Source organism: Alligator mississippiensis, chromosome 3, assembly GCF_030867095.1.
Source record: "Alligator mississippiensis isolate rAllMis1 chromosome 3, rAllMis1, whole genome shotgun sequence".
In the NCBI taxonomy this organism is placed as follows: Eukaryota; Metazoa; Chordata; order Crocodylia; family Alligatoridae; genus Alligator; species Alligator mississippiensis.
The window spans coordinates 93,499,858-93,512,707 of NC_081826.1; the positions used below are offsets into that span (position 1 = coordinate 93,499,858).

General features: G+C 44.3%; 1 protein-coding gene and 1 long non-coding RNA gene across 2 annotated transcripts in view; both read left to right on the top strand.

Moving 5' to 3' along the window:
* LOC109283859 (uncharacterized) overlaps positions 1-6,969 on the top strand; it is a 65,794-nt gene extending 58,825 nt beyond the window's left edge. The window contains exon 5 of the long non-coding RNA XR_002091158.1: positions 4,820-6,969. This is a non-coding gene — a long non-coding RNA (uncharacterized LOC109283859). The remainder of the gene's footprint in view (positions 1-4,819) is intronic.
* On the top strand, positions 3,383-4,803 carry LRRC30 (leucine rich repeat containing 30). Its single transcript, XM_006273553.3, has one exon. It carries the CDS (start codon positions 3,534-3,536, stop codon positions 4,428-4,430), a length of 897 nt encoding a protein of 298 aa, XP_006273615.1. The 5' UTR covers positions 3,383-3,533; the 3' UTR covers positions 4,431-4,803.
* Positions 6,970-12,850: the final 5,881 nt, after the last annotated feature.

Sequence of the window (12,850 nt, forward strand, 5' to 3'; positions counted from 1 at the left end):
CCCCACCCTGACCTGCAGGGACTCGGCCAAGGCGTGACTGGAGGGAGAAGAAGGAAGCATCCCTTGCCAGGCTTGTCCCCAAGGGGGAGACATGGCCATGCCTCAGATGAAGGGAGGCAGGTAGTGGGATTAAGTTTCCCTGTCTCCATGGGCAACTGGTGCTGCCTTAGTCAGGGTCCCCCCCTGTGACCAGTCCCACCGACTGGAGGCAGGGGTCCTCCATTGGCGATCCTGCAGCTCAGGGTGGGGGCCCTCCCCCACAGGCAATCCCACCAACTGGGGGCCATCCCCTGTGGACAGTCCTGTACACCAGGGGAGGGAGAGTCCCTCGCAGGCGATCCTACAAACTGGGCGATCCCAGAATCACTGCAGTGAGTGCACCAATCAGCCAGCACTTGCAGGGAGGGGAACAGCATTCCCGCCTGCCCCCTCTATCCATTGCCTAAGCGGCGAGCGCAGCCATCAGGGGGTGCACTGACGCTCTCAGGGGGTGCACATGCTGTACACCCCCTACACATTGCCACTGCCTGTCTCTCCTCTTGGGCATGGGGACCCCAGCCAGGGTCTGCCTGGCTTTACCCCCTTCTCGCTGTTTGTGTGGCAGGGGCCTAGCCAGAGCCAGCTAGCATGGCCCCACCATCTGCCCAGAGCTGGGGCTGGGGCTGCGGCTGCAGGGCTGAGCTGGGCTAGCCCATGGGCACTGGTGAGGGCAGGTACAAAGGGGGCAGCCCAGCCCAGGCTGGGCTGTGGGAGCTGGGCCCTTTCCAATGGGCTGCATTTCGGGCTGGGGCTGTAGGAGCTGTGCCCAGGCTGGGCAGGGCTGTCATGGAGCTGCAGCCAGCTAGGAAGGGCCCAGCAGAGCTGAACTAGGCTGGGCCATGGGGGCAGGCCCCCTCCCAGCCGGCCACAACTCCATGACAGCCCAGCCTGGCGTGCATGGGTGGCAGCTGGCCAGGCAGTAGCATGGAGGCAATGCCACTGCAGCTGCTGGTGGGCACCTTGGCAGGCAGACTGGCCACACAGGATGAGTCCTTTGTAGCCACAGCTACCCAGCGCAGCTCAGAGGTGCTGGCAGGCATGGAACTCAGCAGCTGCCCATCACAGGGCCTCCTGTGCCTGCAGCCGCCACCACCACCATCACCACACCCCCTATCTGTCAGTGTGCAGCACCCAGCAGGCTGAAGCCACACCAGAAGCTGCGTGCTGGCCAGGGTCAGCGGGGCTGTTCTATTGCCCTTGCCTCCAGTTGCCACTGCCACTGCTGATGCTGATGCCACCCCTGCTGTGACACTCTGGGTCAGCGGGCGGGAAGCTTCAGCCCGGAGGCTTCTGCCCAGTGCATGGAGCTCCGGCTCCAACTCCTGGCCACTTTCCATATGCTCCACCTGCCCAGTGCAATGAGCAGCCCCTGCAGGCAGGCAGAGCTGGTGGAAGGCAGCCAGGAACTAGAGCCAGATCTCCATGCACTGGGTAGAAGCTTCCACCTGCGTGGAGTGGCGCAGCAAGGCGGGAGCTGCAACTGGAAGTGAGAGGGGCAGAACAGCTCTGCCGGCCCCAGGCAGTGCACAGCTTCCGGTGGGACTGTTCCTGGTGGGGCTGCAGCCAGCCGGATGCTGCTGGGCTCCCCTTGCCTCCAGCAGCTCCTCCTCCTCCTCCCACTTCTGCTCCTTCTGCACCATTCCAGGTGACAGGACTTGGCAGCCCGGCGACTTCTGCCTAGCGCATGGAGATCCAACTTCAGTTCTCAGTTGCCTTCCACCTCCTCCGCCCACCTGCAGCAGCTGCTTATCACACCATGAGGGCAAATCGAATGGAAGGTGGCCGGGAGCTGGAGACAAAGCTCCATGCATTAGGTAGAAGCCATTGGGCTGAACCTTCCTGCCCACGGACTCAGAGCAGGGTGGCCGCGTTAGCTGGAAGTGAGGGAGGCAGAACAGCCCTGCTGGCCTGAGCCAGCATGCAGTTCTGGTGTGGCTGCAGCTGGCTGGGTGCTGCACAGTGACGAACAGGGGGCATGGCGGCAGTGGCAGCTGCAGGCACACAAGCCCCTGCAGCGGGTGGCTACAGGGCTCCGGGACCATCGATGCCTCTGAGCCAGCCTGGACAGCCACGAGCACAATTAACACATCCCTCGCAGCCAGTCCAGCCAAGGCACCCACTTGCAGCTGCAGAGATGTCACCTCTACTCTACTGTCTAGCCAACTGCCGCCCATGCGCACCAGGCTGGGCTGTTACAGAGCCACAGCCAACTGGGAAGTGTCCTGGCCTAGCAGCCTGGCCCGGGCCTTCCCTGCCAGCTGCAGCTCCATGACGGCCCCACCTGGCCAGGGCGCAGGGAGCGAGGAGCAATCTGGGCGCACAGCTCCTGTAGCCCCAGCCCAAGCCACAGCATGCTGAGAAGAGCCCAGTCGCTGTCGCCCAGCCCAGACCGGCCCCTCAGCACCTGCCCTCAGCAGCACCAGTGGGTCCCAGATGGGCCCCAGCCCCACAGCCCTAGCCTCAGTCCCAGATGGATGGCAGGGCCATGCTGGCTAGCTCTGACTATGCCCAGTGTACCCAGTCACACAACTGTAGACAAACCAAAAAGAGTAAATCTACTGCTGCTATGCATGGTGAACCATTATGGAAGAGAGAGAAAATTGGACAAAGGGTTATGTGAAATGTGGAGCCCTTTATCCATGGGATCCCAGGCAATTCTTGGCAATCTGTGCGGTTGATAGAGGTCATCAGGGACAATCTCAGTAACGTTGTAATCTACATTTAGTAACTCAAGAGCAGTGTCGAAGCACAAAGACCGTGGCAAAGTGGGAATACTGCTTGTATGTGGACTGAAAGGGAACCCATTGGAAGGGAAACAAGAACTGATGTGGAAGATTCTTCACTAGTACTACTGTGCAAGCAAAGCTTGCTCACTGATTCTGAGCTATTTAAACAAACTAAGAATCAAGGCTGTTATGGGACCTGCTTCTTATCTGAGTAGAACCCTTTTTTCTCCCCCTTCTTTGGGTTGTTTTTTTTTGGGGGGGGGGGGTTAAGGGAGGGAGGGAAGGGTTATTTGGTGGTTGTTTGGCTTTGTTTTGCTTTTAAGTTGCTTTTAATTGTCCTAAAATCGCAGCATGCACCAGATAATTGAGAAAGCTGCTGACATAGTGAAGTTATATACAGCATCTCTGTGACCTTTTTGCAGTGAAGATACGTATGTATTTGTCCAGTAAAGCCCAGACAAAGTGACACTGACAGCTGCATTGTGGTATTCAGTTTGAATTGAACAGGTCTGCTCAGCGGTGTCAGTAGCAAGTGTTTCATTACAGGCTGCAGCACCAAGAAAAACAACGTAAGCTTGTCTTTAAAAGTGAAACTGTTCCTCAGCAGCTTCAGAAGGTGGATTTGGTGGCTAGGAGAAGATGTTTTTCTTAGTTACCTTTGTATCTCCTTGATTTTATTTGTGTCTTTTGTAAATCTCAGTCCTCTGCCCTTCTTTAAAAGGGAAAAAAACCTAACTTCATTCACCAGCAGCAGCAAGCTGTAATGTTATGGGAACTGAACACTCAAAGGACAAGAGGCGGAGAAGGCTGTTTTTGCTGAAAAAAAGTCAAAAGCTACCAGCATGGGAAGATGCTCTTCTCTCAGGAAAAGATCCAAAGTCCCTACTGAAGTGTGGATTGTGTTATGTCAGCCTAAGTCTTATAATGAAGGGGATGAAACATGTGCCCGACTTTTTGTGGGGATTGTCAGAAGTGCAAAAACTGAACCTTTCTCACAATCAGCTTGTGGTTATTCCTTCTGCTTTGGGGAAACTAGACAGATTAGTAGTGCTAAATTTGTGTGGCAATCGCCTAAAGTGTCTGCCTAAAGAGACTGGGCTGCTCAGGAACCTGAAGGTTTTATTTGTCAACATGAATTGCCTGACTGAAGTGCCGGCGGAGCTAAGCCTGTGCAGAAAGCTAGAAGTTTTGAGCCTTTCACACAACCGCATATCACAACTCCCTTCAAGCTTCACTGATCTGACAAGTCTAAGGAAGCTGAATCTTAGTAACAATTGTTTTGTTCACATCCCGCTATGTGTTTTTGCATTGAGGAGTTTAGATTTCTTGCACTTGGGATCCAACAGACTTGAAAACATCGCTGAAAGTGTCCAGCACCTAGTAAACTTGCAAATCTTTATTTTAGAGAATAACAGTATTCGCACTTTGCCGCGGTCTCTGTGCTTCATCACTGCTCTTGAGTTACTAAATGTAGATTACAATGTTATTCAGACTCTCCCTGATGACCTCTATCAACTGCACAGATTGCCAAGAATTGCCTGGAATCCCATGGATAAAGGGCTCCACATTTCACATAACCCTTTGTCCAAACCACTGCCAGAGATTATGGAAGGAGGATTGGATGTTCTCTTCAACTACCTTAAAGAGAAAAAACAGCATGGCTAAATGTGCACTCTGTTTGAGATTAACCCTGTCATCAGTGTCAGTGTACTTTCCTGACCAGGCATTTCCACTTCATAACACATGAAGTCTGAAGACTAAAGATGGTTTTAGTAAAGTTTTCTGAAAGCAAGTAAAATGCAGTGTTCTACTTTGATTATGCATAAATTTTATTTTCTAAAAATATCCATCTCTAACCCACTGTTTGAAATGTCTTTTGGGAAGAATTGTGATAATAATTCTGCTCTTTACTAGACATAAGCTAATGGAAGCCAGTAGCACTATAAAGTGTGTATTTTGCCATTTATCAAAATTGAGTAATAGTAATATAAATAGGAATTCAGTGTATGTGATGTGCTATTGCATTTAACTCCTTCTGACTTCTTCCTGCACAGATAAACCACCACTACACATACAAGCACTACAATCCAAGCAAACCTCAAGGAGGAATTTTTCTTTTTCCATACCTATTATATCCCAAGCACTGTTCTTTCATCCCACCACTGTGAGAACCCCTATAAATTACAAGGAAAGTTTGCAGCCATTGAGGGGGATTTCCCAATTGTTTGTTCTCGTATGCTCCAAACTTCTCAAAGGAAAACAATTCCTCTATACCAGCTTGCAAACTTTCCCACAAAGTCCCAAGGTCATGATGAAAAGTTACCACAGAAGGCTGACCCAGCACAAATTCTCAGAAGAATTCACACAGGCTTTCATGAGGGGTGAGAGTTTCAAACAGGTCATCATTCTACTAAATGAAGATTTTCTGATGAAGATGGGTCTAATATTACTAAATGGACAGCTGTACTCATTTCCTTCCACACTTCCCTGCAATTAAAGCCATGAAATAAACTTTGCTCAGCAGACAGGACATGTTTCAAAGGTGAACTGAAAGCATACTTTTATTTGAACCAGTGCAGGCATCAGTTTATGTAGGAGCATCAAAACCAGGCTTACTTTCTATAATATTCAACATTACTGCATAGCATAAATGTCATGTCTGATGTGGTTCTCCATATTCATCTTTTATAAATGTCCTTCATTAAATTTTTATAGTGTAATAAGAAGAGGCAGCATGTCAGAGCTGTTAGCAAGTTATTTGACCTGAATCTTCCCTTGCATAAACGTAAAACAAATAAGTTAGTGAAAATATGGTATAAAGGTGATAAGAAAACAGCAGTCTAGTTATTTAAAAAAGAAAAACTAAGATAACCTTTTAAGAAAATCTTTGAAGTGTTTCTTTATGTCAAATCTCAGAAATTGACAATCTCTTGTTTATATCTTAATTTTTTCATCACTGATAGTAGAAGAAACTTAGTGCTTTTCCCAGTGAAGTTAATGAAAAACTACTGATTCCTATGGAAAGCCATTTGCTTCAGTGACAGAAAGAAGAGCCTAATATCAACACTTAGATAACCATAGGTGCATCCAATATTCTTTTGAAAGGTGTCAAGGCAGCAGCTTCAGCTGTTACCTTTGATGTACCTGTGCAGTACTGAATGTAATGCTAAAGAATCTCCACTGATCAGATAGATGCTGCATGAGCTGTCTAGTTATCCTAATTTTTTATGATGTTGGTATGGTTTGTATACAATATAGCTGTTGGTTCTTGGATAACATAGGAATTTCATTACTATGTCCAGTGATTGCATTTCCTTTGTTTCCCTTTTATCCTAGAAAAGGAGGAAAAAAGCTTTCTAAAAGGCACACCTGTTTGAGAAGCAATACAAGTAAATGAGCAAAACAATTGAGTATCAAACAACAAAGTGCAGTCATTTCCAGACTTGCTAACTTAAGATATGATTAATGGAACAATTTCACTGTGTACCCAGATTTTCATTTAATTTCCTGCTTAAGGCACAAGATACATAGTAAATTCTAGTTTTTTATGCACCATTATGGAGAATAAATTATTATAGGTTTCATAGAATGATAAGAGAAGTAATACTGCAATTATTTGTAGAGATATATAAAAATAATTTGTGTTTTTTATTTTGAACATGCATTATTGCATTTTAAATGTTAATTTTACAAGCTCTAAATCTTACATTACATGTAAGTGTTGATAATCCTGCATTAGAGGTAACAAAAAGATTAAATGCCTATAGCACTTAGTACCAGAAAAGATTTTTTCTATGCATCTATAGCAAGGACTATATGACACCATGATGTGATTTTGATAGTAATTTATGTGGCAGTTGGAGGGACTGGCCAGGATGTATTCATTAGGATTTCACTATACAGGGTGAGAATCAACAAATGGTTCAAGAAACTAGGCTGCAGATAATAGACTAAAAGGCAAATTTGAAATAGATAAATGCATGTAGAGAAGCAGCACTTAAAATATGAAATAGAACACCAGTTTAAAATTCAGTTATTCAACTGAATAAATGAATAACCTTTTATTCAGCCAAGTAAACCTTTGCAAGTATATCTAACACTTAAAAGTTTCTGCTTTTTAAAGCAGAATAACAAAAAATACTGTGTAAATGGTACTTCAATGTATAATTCAGATTTCACCATTAAAATCATTTCCATTTCATTACTTTGGTCTTTCTGTGCTTCCTGATTTTAAATCAATGTATGTATTTTTTTTATTTAAAAAAGGAGTGGTCATACTTGCCTAAATAAAGTTTTCTGAATTCTTAGTTTGCATAGTAGAGAAATCTCTCTGGACTGCATGTCAATATTTATGCACAGATACATGCAGTAGGTAGGTATGTTATAGCTCTGTCAGTACCAATAAGGGAGAGAAATAGAGAACAGATGATGTACTTTGCTAGTTCTATTGGTATGAGTTTGGAATCATAGTACATGGAGCAGATCCTCAAGAAATCCATTTCTAAGCACTTGGAGGAGAAGAAGGTGATTAAGAACAGTCAGCATGGATTCACTAAGGGAAGGGAATGCCTGACCAACCTGATTGCCTTCTATGATAAGATGGCTGACTGTGTAGATGCGGGGAGACTAGTGAATGTGGTATACATTGATTTTAGCAAGGCATTTGATATTGTCTCCCACAACATTCTCACAGTCAAGCTAAGAAAGTATGGTCTGGATGAATGGAGTGTAAGGTAGATAGAAAAGTGGCTGGAGCAGTGGGCTCAGAGGGTAGTAATCAATGGCTTGATGTCTAGTTAGCAGTAGGTACCAAGTGGTGTGCCCTAGGGGTTGGTTCTAAGGCCAGTTATGTTCAATGTCTTCATCAACAACCTGGAAGATGGCCTAAAGTGCACCATCAGCAAGTTTGCAGATGACACTAAGCTGTGGGGATTAATAGATATGCTGGAGGGTAGGGCTAGGATTCAGAGTGACTGAGACAAATTGGAGGATTGGGTCAAAATAAACATCATGTGGTTCAACAAGGACAAGTGCCAAATACTACACTTTAGTAGTAGTAGTAGACCACAGGCAATGCATAGGGGGGGCACAGGGGAGCATGTGACCCTCCTGAGATTGGCCACCGCCGAAGCTGCCGCCAGCTTCTGCAAGTGGTGGCCGCCCCCCCAACCCCCTGCTGCCAACACGGCCACTGGCAGCTGCAGGCAGTCCTCGCTCGGTGCCCATCACTCGCCACCCCACCCTTGCTGCCAACATACGTCACGGCTGCCTGCGGGTGGTCCCCATTCAGCCTGCCCTCGCCGCCAACTTCACCACGGCTGCCTGCAGGCGGTCCTTGCTCATTGCCACCACACCCCCACCACTGCCAACACTGCCTGCAGGTGATCATCGTGCCCCTCAGCCTCCCCTCTATTCAGCACTGATGAGAGTGCATCTGGAATACTTTGTTCAGTTTTGCCCCCCCCCCCCCATAGAAAGGATGTCAGCAAATTGGAAAGAGTCCAGTGGAGGACAAAAACAATGGTTTGGGGGCTGGGGCACATGACTTATGAGGAGAGGCTGAGGGAATTGGGCTTATTTAGTCTAGAGAATAGATAGCAGAGAGGGGAATTAATAGCAGCCTTTAATTACCTGAAGCGGGGTTTGAAGAGGATGGAGCTAGACCGTTCTTAGTAGTGGCAGATGACAGAACAAGGAGCAACAGCCTCAAGTTGGATTGATGGAGATGTCTAAGATACAGCTGAACTAAAACTGTAAAGCTATGTGGTTCTGTATATGTATATTAGAAGTAGTGAGAAAACACAGCCTATGCCCACCCACACACACCCCCATGTACACCCACAAACCCCACACCCATACTTCCCTCCTGCAAGCAGAAGCTCCACTCCCACTTACCCAGCTGTCCAGTCACGCAGCTTTCTGCCTCCAAGTCATGGAGCCTGCCACAGAGTAAGTAATGCAAAATTATACAATTATGCATGGTCATGACTTTTATGTGCAAAATTGCACAGGCACATAACTAAATAATTTCCTGGCGTGTAAAGATATAGAGAACAAAATAAAAAATAATAACTAAAGTTGATTGGTCAGTATTGACTTGCTAAATTTAAAGGTTAAATTTCCCTCAACTTTTGGATGTTTCTCTAATAATTTCAAGAGTATTGAACAATATTTACCATTGCTGTATTAATATGGCCTAACTGAGGGAGGGGACACAGTAATATCTACCACTACCAGTATTGCCATGTGTGCAGCCACTGCCTAGGACACTATCCTGCTACACCTCTGTAAAATAGGTACCAGTTAGGTTTTTGCACTGTGTTGAAATTGTGAAGGATGATGTACTTATCTCACTGAAATCAATGGCAAACTTATGTTAACCACAATGGGGCAGGAGTTTCACCTAAGAAGAATAGCCCAATGCTGCAAACACAAGATTTAAAAGTTAATAATTTTGTTTGAGGAATTTATGATTTGGTGTTGTGTCTTTTGGGGTGTTTTTTGCTAAATTGATATAGAAATGCACTCTAATCTTCAGCTCTGTGGTGATTCAGAAATTCCTTTTAAAATGTTGCATAATCCTTTCTTTGTATAAGAGGCAAAACAACAATTATAATAGATGAAAAGCTGTTAGAGCAGCTATCCTATGAGATTTATTAAGCAACAGTCCCAAGGGGAGAATCAAATTCATATCAAGAGTTTTTGGAAGTCGAGTCAAATAAAGAGTGCTTTCTTCCCCTCCAAATAATCCAACCGAGGTCAGACTCCTGATAGTATTATCTTTTAGTTTTCTTTTTCCTTCCAGTAATGTTTTTCTTCCTTTGATCCCATGTTGTTACCTAACTAAAGGAGTTTAACAGGCAAAGCCCATGATCTCTTTCCACATTTCACTGGGACCCGAAGTGTGGTTAGTACAGGGCGGGCAATTATTTCAGGTGGAGGGCCACTTACTGAGTTTTGGCAAGCCTTCGAGGGCTGCATGACAGGCAACCAGGGGCAGATAAATATTAATTTTCAAAAATTTTTAGGGGCCCCGTGGGCCTGATAGAATGGCCTGGTGGGCCGCATTTGGCCCGCGGGCTGCATTTTGCCCACCCCTGGGTTAGTAGTTTCATAAAAGTCAATAGGATTCTGCATTGGTAAAGTAGTATGCTACCATACAAAGTATCAATCATTCAGACTCAAATGATTAAATATCGCTTGGTAAAAAGGCAGTTTCCAGTGGAGCAGGAAGTATAGCAACAGATATAGAATAAATGACTGCAAATCATGCTGCCTCATAAACTGAGTTTATCATGGCAGACTGCACAGGAGATCAAATATAGTTTCTTGAGATTCAGATATCATAAGTTTATCAGTGGGTATCCAGTTTTGGTTTTCAGCTTTTATTTCAGAGATATTTCCTCAAATATTTTTCTTTACCTCCTCTCTTTCCCACTATGAAAGAGGTTTACAGTGATTCACAATGACTCACAATGTGAGCAGCCTTCAGAATGTTTCCTTGCTTTCCAGTGGTGGACACAGGGGCAAAAACAATCTTGCCCTACATTTTTTTGTTTATATTTCCTGAACTGGACTGGAAGTGATATTGAAAACTTCTCAACTTCTTTTTCTGACCTCTATTTCCTAATCTTCATGCTGACAGTTGAGAAGATTGCAAATAATTCATGCTATTAGCTGTTAAGATACTTTTATGAAGAAAATTGCCTCTCTTTAGCAATTAAAATGTTTACCCACACAACAATATACATAAGACAGCCTGCACCAAAATTGAAGTCTCTGTAAGTATTAAAAATTGCTTCCAACAAGAACTAAAGGCATTATCAAGTAATAATATAAGATTGTGTTTTTTAATTAATCCCTTCAGTCTATGAACAAAAAATCTCTTTATACTATCCTCTTGGCTTTTTTGCTTTTGAAAGAGGGGAATTGTCTGTCTCTTTCTCACTCACTCACTCACTCACTCACTCACTCACTCACTCACTCACTCACTCACTCGTGCAAGCACGCATGCATCACATGTGAGCATGCACATCTCCCTCTCCTCCCCATAATATGAGAGTAACCACAAATAAAAAATATCAGCTAGTATTGTCCCCAACAGGTGATTCCCATAAGAGCAATAAGAATAATCACAAAGTAGAAATACCTGTCACTCCAACAATTAATTATAAAAATGGCCCTTCTGTCTACGCTCCACAGTCAATTATAATTCAGTATATAGTAAAATATATATGATGCGTATATATCCAATATGACACAAGAAGTGCAAAATACCCCAAGGTATCACATAATGATCACTAATGAGAACAATATTTACTAAAGAGATTGCAAAAAATAACATGTATGACAGAAAGGTATATATAGAGGTTTCAAAACATCAGTTAGAATGCTTATAGTAAATACATGCACACACACCCCAAGAGCTATCCTAAAGAAATAGCTCTTGATATTAAGAAAGCTAAGCAGAAATGTGCAAAGGAAGGAAGAAGATGCAAAAATGTCCTAGCAATTAAAGGGGAAAGGCAGCAGGCAGAGATCCCATTGAGCAGTCAGAAGCAGGAAAAAGTTATGCAGTCCAATTTTCTGGTGACACTTCCAATGGGAAAGGTTTGAGAGGCAATTCTCATGCATCATTGTAACTGTTGTTTTTGGTTGTCACAAACAGTCTTCAGATTTCATGTGGTAACTATAATTACACTTCCCCCAAAATATTGTATAGGAGTATGAGCAGGTAGCAGGGGAGGTATACTTCCTTAGGGGTCCAACAGAAGTTATTAGTAGTTCCTAAATTGTTTGCATATGTAAACACAGTCTAACTGGAGTAGACTGATATGTAGTTTTGTGAATGGAGTCAGGCTTTCCCTGGTGAAATGAAAGAGGAAACCTGTAGAATAATACCCACACATTTGTAAATTAATTCAACCAAGTGTGCTTTAAATGAGAAACCCCCTCCCACATACACATTTTCATGCAGAGCTGTCCCATCCCTCTTTCAGCACATTTCACCTCCTTCCATTTGGGAAGCAGAAATGCAGTAGAATTTATTCTTTACAAGATTTACGTATTCTGTCCACATACAAATGAGGTTACAAAGATGTTTAGAAAACTGTGGAATCAACTCATTAAAAAAATCCCCTTGTGTGTATATTTTAAGAGGAAGGAGCTGAGAAGCTTGCATAGTGCTTTGCAATCCTGTATCTCATGAATGCATGTGACCTGACTGAATAATACCATGATTTATTGCTATTAAAATTTCCGTTAACTCTGTTTCAATGCCAAGCCTAAACTGAATGCAGCATTGAATTTTGCCACATTTGAATATGCTTTATGTTTTCTCTGGACGCCTATCCAGAATATTTCTAGCTATGAGGAAGTTCAGCTGTCAAGTTCTGTGTCCATTCAGCTTTTGTACATGTGAGTTCAGTCCATGGAGACGTTACACTTACTCCATGTCCAAGCAGTTTTTGAATATGTATTTTGTTAAGTAGCATAATGAAGGAGGGATGACTGGGGCATCAGCCCTTGTGGCGAGGGGGAGGGAAATAGCAGCAGCCTGGCCTGGGCATCTCCACTTCTCCCAGCACCCCAGACATTGAGGTTGCCGGGTGCACCACTGCTGCCACAGGCACTCGAGTGTTCACTTACATCTCCGCTTTTGTTTTGCTAACCACATTCAAAAAGATTTAATCAGTGTCTACTAATTGACTGGTGTTAGTTCAACCTTTCTATTCCAAACTATCCATTCAAAACAAATTAGTCATTAATAGAAGTCTTTTTGAATCAGCTACACAAAGCTTCACCAGCACAAAAAGTACTAATGTCTCCAAGGAGAAAAGAAAAACAAAGAGAACAGAAAGGGGAAAAAAGGCTATCAAACCGTATGAGGTAAGGATAGCCAAAAACACAGACTGTCCATGTGACTGGGTGGGTGGTGTTCTCTTTTAACTTCCCTATCGCAGAATCATAACCACAGTTTGAATTTGCTGGGAGTTGAAAGGTTGAGAATAGGAAGGTTTGAAGGGGAAGTGAGTGGAAGGACTCACATTGGTTTCAGTGGCCCTTTGAAAGGGGCTGTGACAAAA